At 44.1% G+C, this 22,418-nt stretch overlaps 1 protein-coding gene across 1 annotated transcript in view; it reads right to left on the minus strand.

Moving 5' to 3' along the window:
• Positions 1–7,577: 7,577 nt before the first annotated feature.
• The window catches only part of INTS4 (integrator complex subunit 4), an 81,371-nt gene continuing 66,530 nt past the window's right edge, over positions 7,578–22,418 (minus strand). Inside the window, 5 exon segments of the mRNA XM_006772517.2 lie at positions 7,578–7,979; positions 12,145–12,265; positions 16,099–16,242; positions 16,460–16,619; positions 18,091–18,150. Coding sequence (XP_006772580.1) covers positions 7,801–7,979; positions 12,145–12,265; positions 16,099–16,242; positions 16,460–16,619; positions 18,091–18,150 — 664 coding nt within the window. The 3' untranslated portion in view covers positions 7,578–7,800.

Genomic DNA, 22,418 nt, shown 5'->3' on the forward strand with positions numbered 1-22,418 from the left:
GAAGTAGGCAAAAGGAATAAGAATGATTATAATGGTTACAGGTTACAGGCAATGCGGGAGGGACTCCATTGTTTGGGCAACAAGGTTGCTAATCTTTCCATGATAAAATGGGAATGGGCCGGATTCCAAATCCAAGGTTAACTCCCAGGTCCCTGGGGCGTACAACTCCTAGCCAGGTTAGAATGTGCTTTCTTGAGAATGAGAACAAAACAGTCATGGTTAACAGAGCATGATTAATATTCCTTACTAGAGGCCCAGTGCACGGTGGGGTCCTTTGGCCTGGCCTGCGGGGATCAGGCCGAAACTGGCTCTTGGACATCCCCCGAGGGGTCCTGGATTGCGAGGGACCCCACCAGTGCATGAATTCGTGCACCGGGCGCCTAGTGTATGTATATTCAGCAACCTCAGTACTTGCATTCTGGCTAGGAAGGAATTCAGAGCAAGACCCAAACTGTAAGAGAACATTCATTTGGCAAATTAGAGAGGCAGAAGAAGTAATTCCTAGAATAAGTGGGTTTAGGAAGCAAGTTATGGAGCTTAGAGTGAGTGAGGAAGCTATGGCAATGCGCTGGGGGCAGGGAGGGGAAAGGGAAAGGCAACTGGTCCTCCTCCCTCCTCAGGACTTTAAAGGCGGAGATGTTAGGGGAGGTGCCAGGAAAACATCTTAATAGAATATTCAGGATTGTGGTCTCCACTGATGATAGGCCAGCACCAGGGCAGAGGTCATCATTCCATGCAGTTGATCCTGATGTGAGCTGTGGCTGGTTTTGTTGCTTATCTGGGCCTGGAGCTGAAATACAACTGAGGCCTAGATGTTATCTCTAGGGAAGAAAGGTCCTGGGGTCCAAACCTCAGGACCAGTAATATGCTAGGGGAGGAAAAGTTACCCTGGGGGTGAGGCTTTCCATCCTGGTGACCTGCACCTGGCTCATCGTCCTTGCTCTGCTCACATCTGTCTGTCCACCACTGTTCTAACTAAACCTGAGGCTCTTCAGACCGTTCTCCTTGGGTCTCCTCCCTCAGTTTGAAATGATGGGCCTGGACTAGGTGACCTTTATAAAGCTTAGGACGGACTGATAGGACTAGAATGTTATGAGCATCACCTCATTTTTCATCTGTCCCCCCCTCAAGCCTCCAAAGGGTTACAAGTGAGGGCTTTGGTGTCAAATAGATTTGACATTGAACTCTGGCTTTCTGCCATTCAGTGATTGGGCACTTATTCAATCCTTAGAATTAGACTGTTCTCATCTGTTAGACAGGGGTAGTATTAGTACCTGGAGTTAATGTCTTAAATGGATAATTCTTAGAAAGTCTTAGCACACTGCCTGGCATGTGGTAAGGACTCAATAAATTGAAGCCATTATTGTCATTATCTTTCTATTAATGGGGCTACTGTGTAAAGCCAGTTCATTTCATTTTATGGAGCCCAAAGGAACTATCAACTCTCTCTCATTTATTCAGTAATTCTCTTTCATGCCCATTTACTAAAGTCTCTAACTAATTTTCTTATGATCAGTTATTGCTGGGCCTTGGGGGTACTGCAATTAAGTTGGTTATAGTTCTTACCCTCAGGAGTTATGTGAAAGAGACAAATAAACAGACAACAAAGATACAGTGTGTTAACATTATAATAGTTACAAGGGCCAGAGATGGCATACAGGATGGACTAACTTATCCTACCAGGATGGAAAGAAAATTAGAGAAGACTTCAAACTGAGTCTTAAAGAAGGAGAAGATATTCTTTTATTTACCAAATAAATATTTGGCAAGTCTTCAACTAGACAATTACCAGACATGGCATTTTTCACAGCCATAACCAGAATTGCCCCACCACACTCCTGGTTAATTAGTTTCTCTCCATCTAAACGAAATATGTGCTTACCTGAAAGTCCATTAAAGTTACCCTTTTCGTTTAAGACACTGTGTCTGTAAGTCTATTGTAGTGCACATACCTGGGTGAGAGGAAACACTTAAGACCCACTGCTGTGTCTTCACCTCTTCCTACTACACACCTCAGGAGGCTACAGGAGCGAAGTCCTCACACACCTAACACCCAGCCTGGAGGCCCGGGAGGTCCTGCTCAGTCCCTTTTCTGCCCAAACCAGGCATTTGTCAGAGGACAGGCATTTTCTAGATCTCAGTTCCCTCAGCTCATAAAGCCAGGCACATAGACAGCTAGGATGTTTGATAAAATTCAGACTCATTTTCTACTGATGCAATCACATTTTTCTTTTCTTTTTTTGGTCAAATATGAGAGCTCCAGTGCGTGCTGAATTAGGCCTGGGTGTAATCAGTGTCCTAAGTGAGTTGTCTCCACATTAAAGAGAACTTAATACAAATTCTTCTAAAGACACAGAAGATCTGGAAGTGAGGCTATTAAACCGTATATAAACCTGCTAATAGCTCCACTGCTGAATCTGCTCTTCATGGTCAATGCTGGAAATGTGCCAAACCTGGAGAGGAGCTCTGTACTTGGTCCTTGTCTTCATTATTAAACCCTTTCATTCAATCTGTAGGTTGCACAGCCCTCACTGCTCACATTTAATTTCTTCATGCTTGAGTGGTTTCTGAGAGAAGTCTACCAAGTGCTAGGTGTGTATCTTTCTTCCCCATAATTCTGGTTTGCTGAAGTCAATCATGTCAAAGCCAAATAGAAAATCCTTTCAGAAACTCGAATCTCAGGCCTGGCTTTTGCAGGCATGCCATCGTTAAGTTAGCTCTGGATTCTTACATTCATTCATTCTTTCCTGGCCTGGTATGTGACAGGAGCTGTGCTGGGGATATAACATAGACATCCTTACTGTCCAGGTACTCACATACTCGTTGGAAGAAACAGACATATGAATACACAGCGATGATGCAGAAGTTGGAAACTGGCAGAAATCTATCTGGAGAAGTGTTTAGTTTGTCGCAGAGTAATTTTAACATTTGCTTTAGTAACCAAGATTTTTTAAGTTAGGTTTTTACATGAAAATACAGACTTTGGCTTTTCTAGAATATCTGATACCAACGGGCCCATACTTACAAAGAAATGAGTGGTGCTGAATAGCAACTGCCCCTAGGATTCTTCAGTCTCTGTTCTCTTCCCCTACACCTATAGAATCATTTCCCCCCACTTCCCTCCTTGGGGGCTTGTTATGAACATAAAATAAATATGACTGAAGAATGTATAGGTGAGAACAAAGAAGCAATCCACCAGGCCCGCAGGAAACACAGAGGTAAGCTCAGCCTTGAAAAATGAGAGGAAAGCAACCACAGGAGACAGTCTGAAGAGCACATTACAGGGCTCAGCAGGTCAAAGGTCTGAAGTGAGAGAAAGCATGGCGGGTGCTGGAAACAAATGCCGGTAATTACAGCTGGAGAAGTACAGAGAAATGTCTGGACCTGGACCTGGACCTGACCCTGACCCTAACCCTAAACCTAACCACCCTAACCCTAACCCTAATCCTAACAAAACCCTAACCCTAACAACTGCCGTTAATTACAGCTGGAGAAGGACGGAGAAATGTCTGGACCTGACCCTAACCCTAACCCCTACCCCTAACCCTAACAACCCTTACCCTAACCCTTCCCCTAACAACCCTAACCCTAAAACCCTGCTCCTACCCCTACCCCTACCCCTAACTCCCTAACCCTAAAACCCTACCCCTAACCCTAACAACCCTAACCCTAAAACCCTACCACTACCCCTACCCATAACCCTACCCCTATCCTACCCCTAACCCTAACAACCCTAACCCTAAAACCCTACCACTACCCCTACCCATAACCCTACCCCTATCCTACCCCTAACCCTAACAACCCTAACCCTAAAACCCTACCACTACCCCTACCCATAACCCTACCCCTATCCTACCCCTAACCCTAACAACCCTAACCCTAAAACCCTACCACTACCCCTACCCATAACCCTACCCCTATCCTACCCCTAACCCTAACAACCCTAACCCTAAAACCCTACCACTACCCCTACCCATAACCCTACCCCTACCCCTACCAACCCTAACCCTAACCCTAACCACCCTAGCCCTAACCCTAACACCCTAACCCTAACAATTGCTGATAATTACAGCTGGAGAAGTACTGAGAAATGTCAGGACCCAATCCTAACCCTAACCCTAAACCTAACGCTAACACCCCAACCCTAACACTAAAACCCTACCCCTACCCCTACCAACCCTAACCCTAAAACCCTAACCCTAACCCTAACCCCAACCCCAACCCCAACCGTAATCCTAACCCAGGGCTCAGCAGGTCCAAGGTCTGAGGTGAGAGAAACCATGGTGGGCGCTGGAAACTGCCGGTAATTACATCTAGAGAAGTACAGAGAAATGTCTGGACCTAACCCTGACCCTAAAACCCTAACCCTAACACCCTAACCCGAAAACCCTAACCCTAACCCTAAAACCCTAACCCTAACCCTAAGCCTGGGAGGATGTGGCTGGAGAAGATAGAAGGGCCTGAAGATCCTTCAAGGATAGTTTAGACTTTATGCTGGGACCAGAAGTGATCCACTTACAGGATTTTAAGCAGAGGAATGGTGTGATGAGGTCTGGGTTTTAGAAAGATTACTCTGACAGCTGTGTGAAGAATGGGCTGAAGGGGGTAAGATTTGTGACAAGATCATTAAAGCCAATGCTACCTTTTAGGAGAGATGCTGATGGCCTGCATCAGGATAGAAATAGTATAATGAGAAGGAGATTGAATCGATCTACATTTCCAGAATAGACTCTAAGGGACTTGACAACTATTTTTCTAGGAGGGCTGAGGAAGGAGTCCAAAGGGACACACGGTTTCTGGCTTTGACTGCCGGGTGCAGTGCAGACTGCTGGCTAAGACAGAATAGACTCCTGTGATGAAAACCAGAGTGGACCCAAATCAGGAGGCCTGGGTTTGCACTTCATTGTAAAACGAAGGCACCACACCAGTGATCTTTATGCTCCCTCCCTGTCTTGTAGTGTGCCATTATTTCACTTCAGTGAGAGAGTGTGGAACCAGATGCAGAAATATCAAGATTCTCATTTCATAGAACCTGAGAATTCAGGGTAAAAGGAATTTAAAAGGTTGAGCCCAACCTTTCATATATTTGAATTCCTTCGGAACAAACTTGTCAGGAGCTTGTTCAACCTCTGCTTGAAAACATCAGCATGGAGAATTCCTTATCTCCTAGTGCAGCCCATTCAATATTTTCAGTTTTAAAACATCCTGATACTAAGTCAAAATCTGCCCCTCAGAATAGCTCCATCTTTGGTGAAAAAAATACTATATTTTGGTTTTTTAAGATCTAAAATCAAGTCCTGGCTTTGTCGCTTAGGAGAAAGACATTACCTCAAAGCCTGTTTCCAAACCTGTAAAAGGATTTTTATAAAAGGAGTACTATATCTGAAAAGAATCCACCATATTCTTTCCTTCAAAGGCTTCCTATAGCTATGGCATAAGGGGCTCCGTCAGCAGCCATGGGTCTTATGTTGCTGTCCATGCTCCAATCCACGATCCTCATTAGGTGCCTGTGTCAGGGCCATGGTATTATTCAGCCTGGCGTCACGCTTCATTTTGTCTCCAAGGCATGCACTCTCTTCAGGCATCGATTGTTGTCACACAAGAGCCTGCTGATGTCACGTCCTTGAGATGTACAAAACAGGCGAGCACACTAGGACGTCAGCTCCTTGGAGATGATCTTTCTCCCTCCAGACCGTCTATAATGATTATGACCTCCTGGAGCCAGACAGCCTGGGTTCAGAGTCCAGCTCTGTCCTTTACTAGCTGTGTAACCTCTGCAGTTATTTACTTCTCTGAACTTCAATTGCTTTAATCAAATGAAGAGAATAGTACCTGCTTCATAGGGTGGTTGTGAGGGTTAAATGAGTTAACTCATATACAGGCTTAAACCCTACCAGGCACACATTAAAGTGCATTAAACCAGCCCTGGCCCATGTGGCTCAGTTGACTGGAGCTTGTCCTGTGCACCGAAAGGTCATGGATTCCATTCCTGGTCAGGCCATATACCTAGATTGTGGGTTCGTTCCCCAGTTGGGGTGCATACAGGAGGCAACTGATCGACGTTTTTCTCTCAAATTGATGTTTCTCTTGTTCTCCCTTCCTCTCTCTAAAATCAATTAAAAACTTTTCAAATAAATATATAAATAAAATAGTACATTAAACCAAAAGTCAATCATGCCTGAATTCAAATGCTAACTCTACTTCTGATCTTGCCATTATTTTAATTAGATTTCCAAGTACCAAATACGATCAAGACTGGTCACATATTCAGATTCTATCAAGCATTATTAACACATTGTTTGCGGGTAGTTTTTATCGCGTGCTAACAGGTGGTGCGGGCCATTTTTGCTAATTTTTTGCGCAAATGGCAACGTTCAGTAAAATTACGATAACTTTAGTTTTACATATTTTTTTTCAATGAAACTTTTTGTGATTTACTATAAAATGTATGCTGAATTATTTTTCTTAGAATTGCACTGAATGCGTGGCGAGGCAGAGAATTGTGTGAAGGGATGACTCTACGCAGTTGAATAGATTACCGTTATACCTGGAAGTACATACATAATTCACCATTGTATGTGTTAGAGACCCAACTTTTATCCTTTGGAATTCGTATATCTGCATGTTAGCATCCCTTTAGAGCAATAAAAAAGTATAAAAATAAACGTATTTATACGTTACCCGCATTCTACCGCTAGTCTATAAAAAACGTATTAATACATGTCCTGTGCTCTACTACCAGTCAACGTAAAACGTATAAATACGTTTCCCACGTACAATGTGTTAATTAATCCCATCTAGTAATCCTTAAGGTATCATTATCTGTATTTCACAGATTAGGAAACAGGAATCGAGGGCTGAGGATTTGAAGGCTCTTGTACTTCCCCTATGGTGGTGTAGCTCAGGTCTTTGGAATCAAGTGGGATCTGAATGAATAAAGCTTTACTAGTTACTGTAGTTTTCCTACCCGTGACTTAACCTCTTAAGTCTCACCTGGCTGTTGAGAGGATTATATGACAGGTAAAGAACATGGTACAGGCCCTTACCATTAACTTCTCTGGAAGACTTACTGTTCTTACATCCAACTGCACCTTTAACTCACATGCAATTCCAACACTGGAGTCATCAGAGATGTACTGGGAAGTGGCTTTATTTCTTACGCTGGATCCTGCTTTCCCATGATCCCATTTCTCTTCTAAAATACAGTCCTTTTATTTTATTTTGGGTCTAAGGATAATGGCAGACAAGATCAAGAATCCCCTTCAAGGATGGAAATGATTCATTGTTCAGCTGTTCATTCAGTCCTTAGCCCACCTATTGCCTGAGTTATGGAAGGAGCCTCTCAGGCAGATAATGATGTTGAAGGCCATTCAGGAACTGTCTATGGTGAAAAAGTACAGCTGTGGAAGCTGCTCTGGAGTTGGCCCCGCAGACTATTGCTTTAAGAAAAAAGATTATGACTCATAACTGGTTCTTTGGAGGTGGCTAGAAAATTGGATCTTTGTTTCACACCCGAGGAATAGAAGCATACGGAGAAAATGTTGAACCTAAACCACACAAATTTCTTTAAGGTCCAGTTGGGTGGTTTCTCAACTTTATTATAGGGAGGGATGGGGGAGAGTAGGAAGGTTTTTGTTTTCTTAATGCAAAATAATTTATCTGTGTCTGATCCCAGGTGAGACTCTAAGGGTCACTTGTTTCTCCTTATGCCAAAACGCCATTTCCAGGTGAAGTCCTCCTGGCTCTGGCTCACTCTGATCCCCAGGAAGGGCCTTCAAGGCTATAAAGACTGCTTGTGACTCAGCGCCTCGTGGGCTTGGGCATTATGTAAACTTTTACAGACTTGCTGAAGGGGATGGTGCCCTCAATGCTGGTTTCCGCCTGGGCCGATATCTCGCCCCCCTCCATCCAGGGGGATTTTGGAATGCGCGAGTTGGAGTTGTAGGCCAACAGCAGCCTCACTTCCACCTGGCATGGTTCTGGAATAAAAGACACAAGAAATCTATGACTGGGCATGGCTAGAACTAGGGTGAAATGTCATATAAAAGCAACATCACAGATGGAAGCAGTAGGGTTTCAAGAACACTTCTTCATCTGTCCACATCCCTCCCTTCCCACCACCAAACACTTTCCCAGCCTACATCCTGTGAGGCTGACCCTCAGCCTGCTTCTTTGCCACCACCTTCTGCTCAGGCCTCTGTAGGCTCCCACCACAGCTGCTGAGGATCAGAGCAAGCTACAAAGCTTCCGTAGAGGGCTTCCAGCCTCCAGACAGAGGCCCACAAGGGCGCATGTGGCCAATTCTCATGCCCAGATAACCAAGCTCTTCCTGCGCAGCTGACCTCAGGCCGCAGGGCTGCATGCACCGCACACTCCATTGTATCAGTGGAGAGGAGGCCTCTGTTAGGCAATGGTTCTGACAAAAACCATTCTCCCCATGAATAGGAGCATGTTTTAGGGACCTAGAATCATTTCATTAAACCTTCCGTCCTTTAGTGGTATATAAACCTCTTTAACTGAACTGGTGCATGCAGGTGGAAGGCCCCAGTGAAAGACCTCCCTCAAGTTGCTGACCATTTGGCTGGGGAGACAGACAGCTGCACAGAGCACAGTACATGCTCTAACAGAGTCTGTAAGAAGCACTGGGCAGGGAGCCCAGGACTGCTCTGTGCTAAGCCCATAACCTCAAGAATTCTCACCCTGCCACACCATGAAATAAACTGTCATAATCCCAAAAAAGTTCCAAGATTCTGAGAAGTTCTAAGTGACTGCCCATACCCACACCTGGGCAGTGACAGAATTTGGGCCCAGCTCAAACACTGAAGCAATTAATGTTTCTATTACCATGTGGCTTCAATAAAGAAGGGGGAGAGGATTTCACAAAAACGTAAGGGCAAGTTCAAAGGCTAGGAACAGCATGGGCTTGGGACGTCTTTCTTAATTTTGTATCTGGAGCAAAAAGTACAAGTGTTAGAGATGAGCTGAGGCTCAGAAGTTCATTTGGCAGGAAGGAGGGCTGGATGGATCTAAATGAACAGGGCAGAGGTCCCAGGGCTTCTCAATGCCCCCCAAAACTCTTCCTAACTTCTCCCTGGAAATGAAAGCAGAGACTGAACTGCCATCTTCCAGGAAAGGCTTACAGGCAGCTAGAGCAACCTCGCCAAGCCCAGAGAGCATCACCACTGACCAGCGTTCATGTGGTGAGACACGCCCACATAATTATACCAGCTTTGAGTGTATCTAATGAAACCAGCATTACTCTCTGGTAGCAGGCCCAGTTTCAGCTCCCCAATATGTTTTCCTCTTTTGTCCCAGATGGCTGTTGCCAACCACTGACCAGAACCCAGCGTTGGCTCACAGCACTTTCAAGAGCCAAACCCTGGTAAGGTCAGAGGACAAACTCCACCTGGTCATTATGCCTTCGCTTAAGACTGGGGTAAGAATGACAATTCAAGTCACTGCCATCAGAAGAAGAGGAAAAGGAGAGAAAAGAAGAGGGAGGAGACTGGGAGAAAGAGACAAAAGATCATCTGTGACAAATCATGCCATCTACTTGTCATATTCTGGAAGAATATCTCTCTTATGAGGTATCATTCTTACTCCCATCTTAGAGATAAGTAAGATAGAGAGGTAAAATAACTTGCTCAGGGTCACACAGCAAGGGAGAGGATTTGGAACCTGGTCTATGTGACTCAAAGCTTCTGACCTGGGAGCACACTGCCTCCCAGAGGTCAGGCCACTCGTAGGGAGCTGTGAGGGACTGGACGGAAGAGCTCCCTACCAACACCAGAGCCCATCTCCTGGATTAGAAGAAGGAGGCAGAGGTACATTCAGAATGTTTCACCTTAGTGTCCCAGGTCAGGAGCATGGAATGTAGAAAAAAATAAGGGATTTGGGAGTTAGGAAATCTCAGTGGGAGCTCAGTACCACCATGGACCAGCTAAGTGGGCCTCCATTTATACACAAATAAAATGAAGAATAGAATACTAATTACCCCCAGAAAGTTGGTCTAAGGATTCAATGAATTTTAAGTGCACATTTAAAATCCTATATTCAGCCGAAACCGGTTGGCTCAGTGGATAGAGCGTCGGCCTGCGGACTGAAGGGTCCCAGGTTCGATTCCGGTCGGGGGCATGTACCTGGGTTGCGGGCACATCCCCAGTAGGAGGTGTGCAGGAGGCGGCTGGTCGATGTTTCTCTCTCATCGATGTTTCTGACTATCTCTCTCCCTTCCTCTCTGTGAAAAATCAAGAAAATGTATGAAAAAAATAAATAAATAAAATCCTATATTCAATTTTCATTATTTGTTGAGCATCTATTATGTTAGGTATTAGGGACATAGGATATAGAAGTATTGAGGATACAGACGTAAAAACAATTAAGTTCTCTGCTCTAGAGGAACCTACATTCTAATTGGAGAGAAAGGCAGTAAAAAAATGAGAAAACATCTAACATTAGTAAGTGCCACGCAGAGAATTATAAAAGATTTATAATAGTGATTGGGTAGCAAACTCTCAGAGAACGTAAGTGATCCTAGATGAGTTATAATTCTTCGGGCTCAAGGTAGCCTGGATTGTAGTCCTGGTTCAGACAATGACTTGCTATATGACCAGGGGCAGGTAAGTAGGCCCCCCAGGACCTTTCAAGCTCCTTTGAGCTCTAGCATGTTGTGATATGCACCTCAAGCCATGGACTTTCCATGACAAGGCTGTCCCACAGCCTTTTCCCCACATCTAGAATCTGTTCATCAGAAGGGATTAGAATAAGCAATTCTACCTTCCTTGGGGCTAGAGCAGGGGTGGGCAAACTTTTTGACTCGAGGGCCACAATGGGTTCTTAAACTGGACCAGAGGGCCGGAACAAAAGCATGGATGGAGCGTTTGTGTGAGCTCATAGCGAGATCCGGCCCGCGGGCAGTAGTTTGCCCATGGCTGGGCTAGAGGTTTGGCAACTAGTACAGAAACATTCCAGGCAGCAAGGTTATGAAATGAGGGATGTGTAGGGAGGCAGGTCCTGGGTGAAAGCATTGCTGGATGTTCCCTCAGGACTAGTGCCAGGCCCAGGGTCACCAGTCCCCCAAGGGGGCTGCCCTGACATTCAACAGCATTTCTTCTTTGTTGAAAACTTTATAAAGTCACCTATAACTAACACTTATAACCTAATACCCCTGATAGAGGGAAACCATTAATAATGGCATTCAATAGTTACTGATGTATTTTAAAATACAGTGAAAGGAAATCCCAGAAAGCATCTAATTTCTAAAATAAACCAAACTTGGTGGCATTAAACACTTTCTCCAGTAACGGCCATGCTTCTGAACCATCTTGAATGATTTAGGAAATACCAGTGAAGCCAATTCTCCGCCCCCCCAACCCCCCATTTTAGGTTCTGTTGACCGAGTCTCCTTTTCAAGTTTCCAAAGCAATGCTTGAAATGTAATGTCTTTGCACTTGTGTTCTCCCATTTTATTCTTACGAATTAAAAAACAAACAAACTATGCAAACTCCCTGTCTTTTCACAAGTTATCGAGGCTCTCTTCAGCTGCTGTAAGGGAGGGTAAAGCATGCCTACATCACGTCATCTTATTTTGTGTTACCCCACGAACCAGCCGATGTAGGAGGGGAGGACAGGAACTGCTGTCATTTTACTTGTTTGGGGGAAATGAACTGAATTGTTCAGATATAAAAAGAGAATGAATTTAAATGTCTGGTAAGAAATACAAAACTGTTTAATTTCCAGACAAAGCAATCTCAGAACTAACTAGAAGACTGGGAATTACCATCTTCATTGGAAAGGTGAGGAAATGTTCAGAAGGGAGAGTGGCTCATCCAAGGTTATGCAGTAAGTCAGTGGCAGAGTTAGGACAGGAGTATAAGTCTCCTGGCATCCAGCCCAGAGCTCTTTCCATGAGACGCCATTCTACTGTAACCTGTATATCATCTGACAAAATCCTGTGCCTCTTGCAATCAAAGCAATGCAGCAAGTTAGTCTAGATGTACCCGGTGCGAGATGTTAAGCTCCCTAAGAAATCAAGTACAACTCTCAGCAGGCCTGATTCGACCATGTGAAAACTCAGATGCCTAAGGGTGGGTGTGATCCCCAGGAGCATATTTTCCTGCCCACGCTGACCGACCGACTCCTCACCTGTCCAGGCAGTGTGGGAGAGATACACCTGAGTGATGAGCCGGTGCCGCCCTGGGCCAGGATTCCGGAAGTCTGCAGGCTTAGGGTGGATCATCTGAGCCTGGCCATCTGGATATAAGACCTACGAGGTAACAGAAATGAGAAAAAGAGGCAGAAAGAGCCATGAGCTTTTAAGAAAATTGCTGGTGACATCTGCTGTGAACCCCATAACAAGAGGAAAAGAGAGATGACAAGAGCCCTCACAAAAGACTGCTCCTTGAACAGAGGGCCACACTGCTGACATCTTTAGAGCCCCAGCCCTAGCACAAAGCAGTGTTTGGTAATGTGGCCTGAATCCATGGTGAACAAGTAAGAGGAATAAGGTGTCTTAGATAGGGAAAATATTAATCCTAGTGATAGGAAAAGCCTTCCCAGGAGCCCACCAGGATGACTCTCTCCCTCCTGCCTCTGAGTCATTTTGTGTCCCAGCAGCCATGACCATCCACCAAGCATTAAGAGTGATTTTGTAGCTGTATTCTCTTCACGAGATTACAAGTAGTTTGTCTGTCCCTTTCTACAGAGACAGTGCTCATGAAGCGATGGCTCTAATCACTGGCCAGTTTTTCAAATCTCACAAACTGCCAGCGTTCTTTCCTCAGCATCTCAGGGGGCCCCACAGCTGTCTGTGGAAAGGGCCTATTACACTGCACAGCGTACACAGGAACTAGATGAACAAATGAAGCTTATCCTGGAACCACATAGGACCAACACTATTTAAATATACTGATAGGCAAAGTAGGGAACTGCATGGGTCTTTCAGTTTGAAACTAGGTGTGTCTCAGCTCCTGCCCCATAACCTCATTTCATATCTTCATAGATCTTAGCGCCCCTTTGTACCCTTCTTCTTAAAGCTTCTACTTACTAGTATATCTCCCGGCCCCAAATCTATTACAGAAAAAAGATGCAGGTATCCCAGCTTCCTGATTCTTTGTATCTTTAAGGACAATACTTGGGCTTAATTTTTTTAAATTTTTGTAAGATTTGCACCAAACTGAAAATTGTTGGGAAGCAATATCTCAAATGCTCCCTGGGTTTCATTTTTTTAAAAAAGTATATTTTATTGATTTTTTTTACAGAGAGGAAAGGAGAGAGATAGAGAGTTAGAAACATCGATGAGAGAGAAACATCAATCAGCTGCCTCCTGCACACTCCCCACTGGGTATGTGCCCGCAACCAAGGTACATGCCCTTGACTGGAATCGAACCTGGGACCCTTGAGTCTGCAGGCCGATGCTCTATCCACTGAGCCAAACCAGCCAGGGCTCATTTTTTTTAAGGAGGGACAGGGAGGGCTGAAACAGTATTGAGCATGGAAAGAGAATGATAAAGGTAGCAGAATTTCCCAGAGTTCTCAGCAAATCTGCCCGGGGTGAAAGGCCCTGACCATTCTGTGAAATGGCCACTGGAAGCCTTCATTCATTGCTCCCAAGGGCAGCTTATAAATCTGTGGCCCAAGTAGGTCAAGGGAAGAAAACAGCCACTATGAATTATATGCTGAATTTCAGAAAACCTAAAAAATAAAAAATATCACACCTCCTCTATCATAAGGTGTAATCTAGTAGGCCTGAATTGGGCTCACCGAAGTGTGATTGAATGACGTTCCTGCACATTCTGCTTTAAAGAGCTGATATACGCGATTTTAAATGAGAATATAATCGTGACATAATCTCAGTGGTATTCACTGCTACATCCCCAGCAGCTAAGCTCTGTTCAGAACAGGAGCATTGTTCAGGCCCGATGGCTGGACCGGACAGCACTCAGCAATCAGCAGAGCCGCCTCATGACCAGGCAGTGTTTCCCACCTCCCCGACTGCAGAGTCTGGCCATGCGTGTAATGGAGCTGCTCTGGAAGGGGTTTTCCAGTGCAGATGACCCTTAAGTGTCTTTCTACAATCTCATTCATGCTGAGTTGGTCAGTGAACATTTTTTCAGGAACAATGTGAAACTGTATACATTAGAATCACCTATGAGCTCAAAAACAAACAAAATCTGGTACCCATGGGACCTTCTCTTAGGATTCTGATTTAACCGGTGTAGACTGAGGCCTGTACATCAGCACTTCTTAATGGTTTCTGAATAATTCTAAAGTGCAGCTAGGGGGCTCTGGTTGTGTAGCTCAGCGTCGCCCCGATACACCAAGGCTGAGGGTTCAACTGCCAGTCAGGGCACACTCAAGAATCAACCAATGAATGCATTAATAAGGGGAACAACAAATAGATGTTTCTCTCTCCTTTCCAGTCTCTCTCTCAAATCAATAAATAAAATGAAAAATAAAAATAATTTTAAAGTACAGCTAGGGTGAAAACCACTAATATGTGTGTGTGTGTGTTAGGGGATTCAAGAGGGGTATCCATAAAATAAAAAACCAACTGCAACACGACTTCACAGCCAGTTCAGAACTCGTTCTCTGAAGTTCTCATGATTTATAATAATTCCTGCGGGGAAGCTAGAAGTTTTTTTCCTCTACTGACACCAGAAGCAAATATCATCTCCTGATTCATCCTTAGCTCTTCCCTGCCTGCTCCAGGCTGTTTTTCTGTCCTGATTACAGTTGCTGTGCTTGTATCCCTATTTTTCTTCATATCCTTCCTGTCCAGAATTCCTCCTTTTGCCCTTATCCTTTGCTCTTATTCATCCTTTCAGACCTTACATCTCCACAAAGCCTTTTTTTCCTCAGCCTCCACCACACTCTCCAAAATAAGAGCCTCTCCAGAATATTTTCCAAAATTTTTTTTAAGTATATTGCAAATTTTTACACGTCAAAAATTGAATAACCCTGTAGGGGAGGAAAAGTAATTTTCTCTCTATACTTCTAGGTTCTTGGCTAGAACCATTTGTCTATCTATCCTTGAAACTGAGCATCCTGAAGGCAGGAATACTGACATGATTACCTTTGCAACACTAGCACTTAGCATGTACAATAGAGTAAACATTATGCACGGAAAGAAGGAAGAATGGATGGATGGATAAATGGGTACTGCTTTTTATGGGGCTTAATTGCAGACTGTCTAAACTGATTAGTACCTCTAATACATCTCTCATGTCTCTAATATATCTATCTCTAACTTGGAAAAGAATACTCCCTACGACTGCTTTTTTCCCACCTACAAGTTTTGTTCGCCAAGCTGACCCACTGACAGCTGAAAAGAACTTTGCTGTAGCTTGCTTGAAGCCCTGAAAAGATCAAGTCTTATCCTCACCTAGTAAGATTAGAAAAGGCCTTGTCATTTAGTGAATCCTTAGTGGGCACCAGAGGCTTTGTATGCATCATTTCATTTCAATGTCAGCTATTCCTGTCTGTTAGCTGTAGAAGCATTTAAGGTAACTTGCACCAGACCACACTCAAAAGTAAGATGGGATTCAAGCCCAGGCCCTTTTCCAAAAAGACTCCTCTCTTCTTTCTCCCCAGTTTCCATCCTCAGGTGGAGATGAAAGTGGTGCTAAAGTTATTTTTTTAAATATATTTTTAGCCCTAGCTGGTTTGGCTCAGTCGATAGAGCATCTGAAGGGTCACGAGCTCAATTCAGGTCAAGGGCACATGCCTGGGTTGCGGGTTTGATCCCTAATAGGGGGTGTGCAGGAGGTAGCCGATGGTTGATTCTCTCTCATCGTTGATGTTTCTATCTCTCTCTCCCTATTGTGCTCAGAGGGGAAGGGGAAGGGAGAGGGAGAGAGAGATAGAAACATCAATGATGAGAGAGAATCATCGATTGGCTGCTTCCTGCAGACCCCTCAGTGGGGATCAAGCCTAAAACTCAGGCATGTGCCCTGACTGGGAATCAAACCTGTGACCTCCTGGTTCACAAGTCAACACTCAACCACTGAGCCACACAGGCCAGTCAAGGGGGGTGCTAAAGTTAAATGCTTTGTCACACACTCAGTATAGAAGCTCTATGAGAACCAAACACGGACAGACCTGGACCTTCACAGTGCTCTGAGGATCCTGCACATGTTCCAGAGTTGCATCAACATCCAGGGCCACCACTAACCCAGATGTAAACCGCAAAGGGTTGTCTGACTCGCCTGCTGGCTCAATAATGTTGGCTGAGGCTTTGTGAATCTGTAAACAAGAAGAAAATATGATTCTAAAGTCAGGTCATCCCTGGTAACAAAAAAGATCCTTGCTTTTCTGTCTCCTTATCTAATGGGTGGGCATGTGGGAGCCAATCAGAAGAAAGGCCCTAGCCCCGTGGCTCCAAACATGAAAGCTCATCAAGGTGAGCAGCTCTGACTGTCTGGCCAGACTTCGCCTGAAGGGCTATGACACAGACCCTGACCTGCTCTGGAAGCGGGAGGTGCAGGAAGGTACTCTGCCGCAGCATGGTCTGTAGAATTTTGACCACTTCTGCAGGTTTGGATGTTATGAGTCGGGGCATAAGGTCAAGGAGTTTGTCCACAAAGCTGTCTTGCAAGTGGGGCAAATCAGTGATGAAACACCTGGAGGGACAAACAGAAGCAAATGACTATGCATTCATTTTGCCACAAGCTGAGCCCCAAATATCTGCAAGGCCCAAAAGTAAGGAACTGAAGGAGCTCATGGTTCCCGACTGAGACAGCCAGCTAATTATGCCCTCCTGACATGGTCCTCATAACAGCCTCATTTATGAATAACCCATTATATGCCAGGTATACTCCTAAGTATTTTATATTACCTTACTTAATTTTCCCAGCAATCCTGTGCACTGTTAGAATTATTTTTTGATGTTATAGATTTATTAGTTAATTTAATAAATATGTCTTTAGGATTTATCAAATGCCAAGTACTATTCTAGACACTGGGGACATAACAGTGAGTGAAAAGGAAGAAAAGGACTATCTTAATGAGCTTATATTCAAGCGGTAGGAACACTCAGACTCAGAGGATATTTCACTGAGGCTTAAAAAAGGTAATTAACTTATTCCAAGCTTTGACCAATTCTACAGTACTTATGCCTTTTGGAAGGGTTAGTAAAAAAAATAAAATCACTGAGGAGTTGACATCAGTATAGGGACTCACAGACTAAATTAAGAAAAATGTACAGCTCTAACCAGATGGGGAACTTAAGCAATTTAGAAGTTGTCACCTTTCCAAAAAGCTCTTCAACCCAACTGTGCAAGAACAGACTACCTTAGACAACCTAAAACCAAGAGGCATGAACTTAGTTCAGATTTGAAGGTAGAATCTTAGAGAGCTGAGTTTGACTTCATTTGCTAGACAACAGCACCTATGGGTGAAGGGTGGTATTGCAACCCAGCCCTATAGGAAGCTATCATCACCCAAATGAAAAAGAATTGGAAAGTTCAATCATATAAAATTCAGGTTTGGTAAAGTTCATGGTGGTAGGGATAAGGGATGGCAGAATGAACCATCAGATTTAATGGAGTGCTTTCAAATCCTATAAATGCCTCCCTCCTGGTATTATATTGCCAGCACACCACAGGTTTGGTCACTAACTGGACTCCCACTCATCTACTGCATCTGTTTTAACTGATTTGTATCATACAGAACTGAGAAAACTATTCTCCAAAATAAAAGTTATTTTTATTTTGGAATAAGTTTTTGTAGATTATAGAGAAATATGCGAGTGTAAACACTGATTTAAAAGCAGACAAGGTGTGACTTTTCAACAAGAGTTTGTGAGTTTTCCACATAATACTTGTCTTTTTATGGTACAGCTGAGTGCTGAATTCAAATGATTCTGGATGTTTTTATTATTCTAATGTTGTATGTTTAGGTTTGAGGCTATGGTTAAAGAGGTTTATATACCACTAAAGAAAATACACTAATGAGGGTACAATGGCACAGATAATAGGTTGACTACATGGGCTAAACCAAGAATTCTGGCTTGTGATCGCTCTTGTCACTCTATAAATGATATTCTCTGCATAACTAAGATTTAATTAACTAGAAGAGAGGGAATATACTTACCTCTGAAAAAAATCCACTTCCTGTAGAAACTTTTCACACATCCCAAATAGGAGGTCAACTCTGGATAAAAGGAAAAAAAGTTATTTGCTTGTGAAATGTATGAACCGAGGAGTGGGGACCAAAGTCCAAGAATCCTGCGCCTACATGAAAGGAGAATGAGCATATTACACTATAAAAATTTACCTCTAGGAGAATACAGGACTGCTAATGGACCTAGGGGGCAATATATGCCAGGATCCCAAGACCCGACTAAAACACTGCAGTGTCCATTAGGCTCAATGACGTTCAAAATCAAAGATTCTCAGAGGCCACCCTTGGCACCAGAATCACTAAGAATATAGCAAAGGAGTACAGCTTGCAGGCAGTGTAGTGTCATGGTCCTCCTCTGTGGGAGTCCTTGCAGCAGTACGCTCAGCAGCCCACAGAGCTGTCAGGGAGCTGTGACTCTGAAGCTGCCAGGTTGAGTGCAAAATGAGATCTATATGAGGTAAGTGTGGAGACCATCCTGGCTTAGAAGCATCATGTTCCATAGGTGCTAACAACCCATACACTATGGAACCCATAGGCATTCCTTCCAGGGTCCCCACAAGGGATATGCTCCGTTATAAGAATCGCTGTACTAAATGGAGCCCAAAGCTATGGGGTCTGCATCATTAGATTTCCTTCTAGTCTACATGCAATTTTCTCAGAGATCATTTTTACCATAACAGTGTTACCTAGGAATATAGTTGACACTACCAGGTTTCCAGGGAACAGACCTAGAAAGTTAACCAAAGGTCAAATTCTCACGCAGTAGGGGAAAAGGTTTTATTACTTTAGTCTTTCTACTAAAATGTAAGTTCCATGATGTTTCCTGACATAAGCAGTTATTCAATAAATATTTGTTGAATGAATGAATGAGAAATGGCAAATGGAAACTTACTCTACAAGCAACATTTATTTAAATTGTTTCCTAAACAGGTAGCACTTGAAATCTTCTTAAGTCTGATGAACTACCAGAGTGGAACTGAAATTGATAGGTTAACCCCAAAGACCTCCAGGTGTGAGGGCTAGATGGCAGAATTCTAGCTAAGCAGGGGCTTGAAAAGAAAACAATTTGGCCAAGCAGTGCCATTTTCTGGCTTACTTCTAGAAAACCAGCTGGAAGAGCTTCCAAGCAATAAAGTACAAAAAAGGTTTGGAAACTTTCCCCAAAACAGACAGGTAGCTTCACCTACATGCTACATAAGGTGAGCATCACCCTAGCTGGTTTGGTTCAGTGAATAGGCTGTTGGCCGGAGGACTGAAAGGTCCTGGGTTTGATTTAGGTCAAGGGCACATACCTCAGTTGCAGACTCAATCCCCAGCCCTGGTCAGGGTAGGTGCAGGAAGCAACCAATCGATGTGCCTCTTTCTCTGTCCCTATCTCTCCCTTCCACTCTCTCTAAAAGGTCAATGGAAAAATATCCTTGGGTGAGGATTAACAAAAATAAAATAAAGTGGATCTACCACTAAGAATATTGAAAAGAAACACATACCAAGACATATCCTGGTGAAAATTCTGAACTCCTACTAAGTAACCGGTGAGATTTAAGAGATCTGAAGGTGTACTGCATTAATAAAGAGAAATTGCTACAAAAAAGGCAGAGAGAATAAAGCACACTTGCAAATAACCAGTACAGCAGTTCTCCTTATCTACATTTTTATTTTCTACAGTTTCAATTACCTCTGGTCAATAGTGGTCTGAAAATATTAAATGGAAAATTCCAAAAATAAATGATTCATAAATGTCAAAATGCACACCACTCTGGGCAGCATGAAGAAGCCTCACACCATCTCACCAGGGGCATGAATCATCCCTTTGTCAAGCATACCCACACTGTATATGCTATGCACCCATTTGCCACTTAGTGGCCATCTTAGTTATCAGAGCAACTGCTAAGCATCATACAGTGCTTGTGTTCAAGTAATTTTTATTTTATTTAAGTGACCCCAAAGCATAAGAGCAGTGATGTTGAAATTCAAATATGTCAAAAAGAAGCTGTAGAGTGTTTCTTTTAAGCGAAAAGGAATGTATGTATAGAAGAAAACATAGTGTATATAAGGTTCAATACTATCTATAGTTTCAGGCATCCACTGGGGGCCCTAGATCTTATCCCCTGCAGATAAGGGAGGACTACTGCAATAATGAAACCAACAATAAAAGACTACTAGAAGGAAAAATGATGAAAACTGAAATGGTAAATTAAAGAAGTATAGTGAGGAATTTACTCAGAATATAAAGTAGAAAAGCAAACAAAAAATATGAAAGAAAGATAAAATATAGGAAAATAAATCCAGAAGATACAACATCCAGCATGAGACTGGATTGGATGGAAGAAGCAGTAATTAAAGAAATAATGGAGGGGGGGAAAACCTGAGCTAAAAACAGAGTTGAGACTTCGAAGTCCCAATAAAGGTCAGTACGAATATTGAAAAGAAACACATACCGAGACATATCCTGGTGAAATTTCTGAATTCTAAAGAGAAAAAGAAAAGTTTACAGCTTAGAGACAGGAAAATTAAGCTGCCTACAAAGGAAGGAGAGCCAGACTCACATTAGACATCCTGGCTGTCACATTAAATACTAAAAGGCAACAAGCAATATTTAGAGTTTTGAAAGAATTCCACCCTATATAATAAAAGGGTAACATGCAAATTGACCCTAAAGGTAGAACAACTGGGAATGACCAGTCACTATGATGTGCACTAATGACCAGGGGGCAGACGCTCAATGCAGGAACTGTCCCCTGGTGGTCAGTGTGCTCCCACCGGAGGAGCTCCGCTCAGCCACAAGCCGGGCTGACGGCTGCGAACACAGCGGCGGTGGCAGGAGCCTCTCCCGCCTCTTCCGCAGTGCTAAGAATGTCCGACTGCAGCTTAGGCTCATTCCCCGTGGGGAGCAGGCCTAAGCCATCAGTCAGACATCCCCTGAGGGCTCCCGGACTGAGAGAGGGTGCAGGCTGGGTTGAGGGACCCCCTGAATTTTCATGCACCAGGCCTCTAATTTATACTAGTATATAAGAGCAAAGAAAGGCAGTTTCAGACATGCAACGTCTCACCGAGTATACTACTTACATACTTAATCTGAAAAACACTACTAGAAAATGTGTTCCAGTCAAATAAATAATGAATGAAAACAAGAAATTTAAAAAGTCAAATGTGGTACAAAGAGAACAGCAGAGGGCAAACTGGGCACATAATTTAGATAATGTATGTATAAAAATTAATGCATATTTTAAAAAGGGTTCTTAAAATAAGAGCTATATTAATTTATCTACATAATAAAAGCCTAAGTGACCAATGGCAGAACGACCAGTCGCTATGATGTGCACTGACCACCAGGGGGCAGACGCTCAATGCAGGAGCTGCCCCCTGGTGGTCAGTGTGCTCCCACAGGGGGAGTGTCGCTCAGCCAGAACCCAGGCTCTTGACTGAAAAGCGCAGTGGTGGTGGTGGGAGCCTCTCCCACCTCCGTGGCAGTGCTAAGGAGCAGCGAGCTGAGTGAGAAGGAGCAGCAAGCAGGAGGGTGGAAGGAGTGAGGGGTCCTGGACTGTGAGAGGGATGTCCAACTGCCGACTTAGGCCCACTGCCCCAGGGTAGTGGGCCTAAGCCAGGAGGAAAACATCCCCCCAAAGGGTCCCAAACTGCAAGAGGGTGCAGGCTGGGCTGAGGCACGCCCCCCTCCCCTGCTGCATGAATTTTGTGCACCGGGTCTCTAGTCCTATCTAATAAAGAAGAAATATGCTAATGGACACTCACACCATCACAACGATGGCGGCGCCAACAGCCAATAAGGAGGGAATATGCTGACTGCCCTGCCCTCAAAGATGGAGACACTCACAGCCAATAAGGAGGGAATATGCTAATTGACTGCCTAGCCCTCAATGATGGTGGCATCCACAGCCACAAGATGGCAGTGCCCAGTCCCCTCAGTCCCCCAGCTGGCCAGGACTGCCTGAGGCTCAGGTAACCAGAGCCAGCCAAGGCTTGCACTGCCGGCAGTGGCAGCAGCAGAGGTGTGATGGGAGCGTCGCCTTCCCCAATCGTCGTGTCGCCTCCCACCCCTGAAGGCTGCCAAACTGTGAGAGGGGGCAGGCTGGGGAAGGGATCCCTCCCCCAATCCAGTGCATGAATTTTCATGCACTGGGCCTCTAGTCCTATCTAATAATAGACATGGTAATTAACCGTACCTCCGACACGCAAATTAACTGCCAACCAAGATGGCGGCCGGCAGCCAGGCAGCTGAAGGGAACAGGAGGCTTGCTTGCTCCAGTGATGGAGGAAGCCAAGGTTCCCCGCCTGCTGCT

This window comes from Myotis davidii, unplaced genomic scaffold (assembly GCF_000327345.1).
Source record: "Myotis davidii unplaced genomic scaffold, ASM32734v1 scaffold646, whole genome shotgun sequence".
Classification (NCBI taxonomy): Eukaryota; Metazoa; Chordata; class Mammalia; order Chiroptera; family Vespertilionidae; genus Myotis; species Myotis davidii.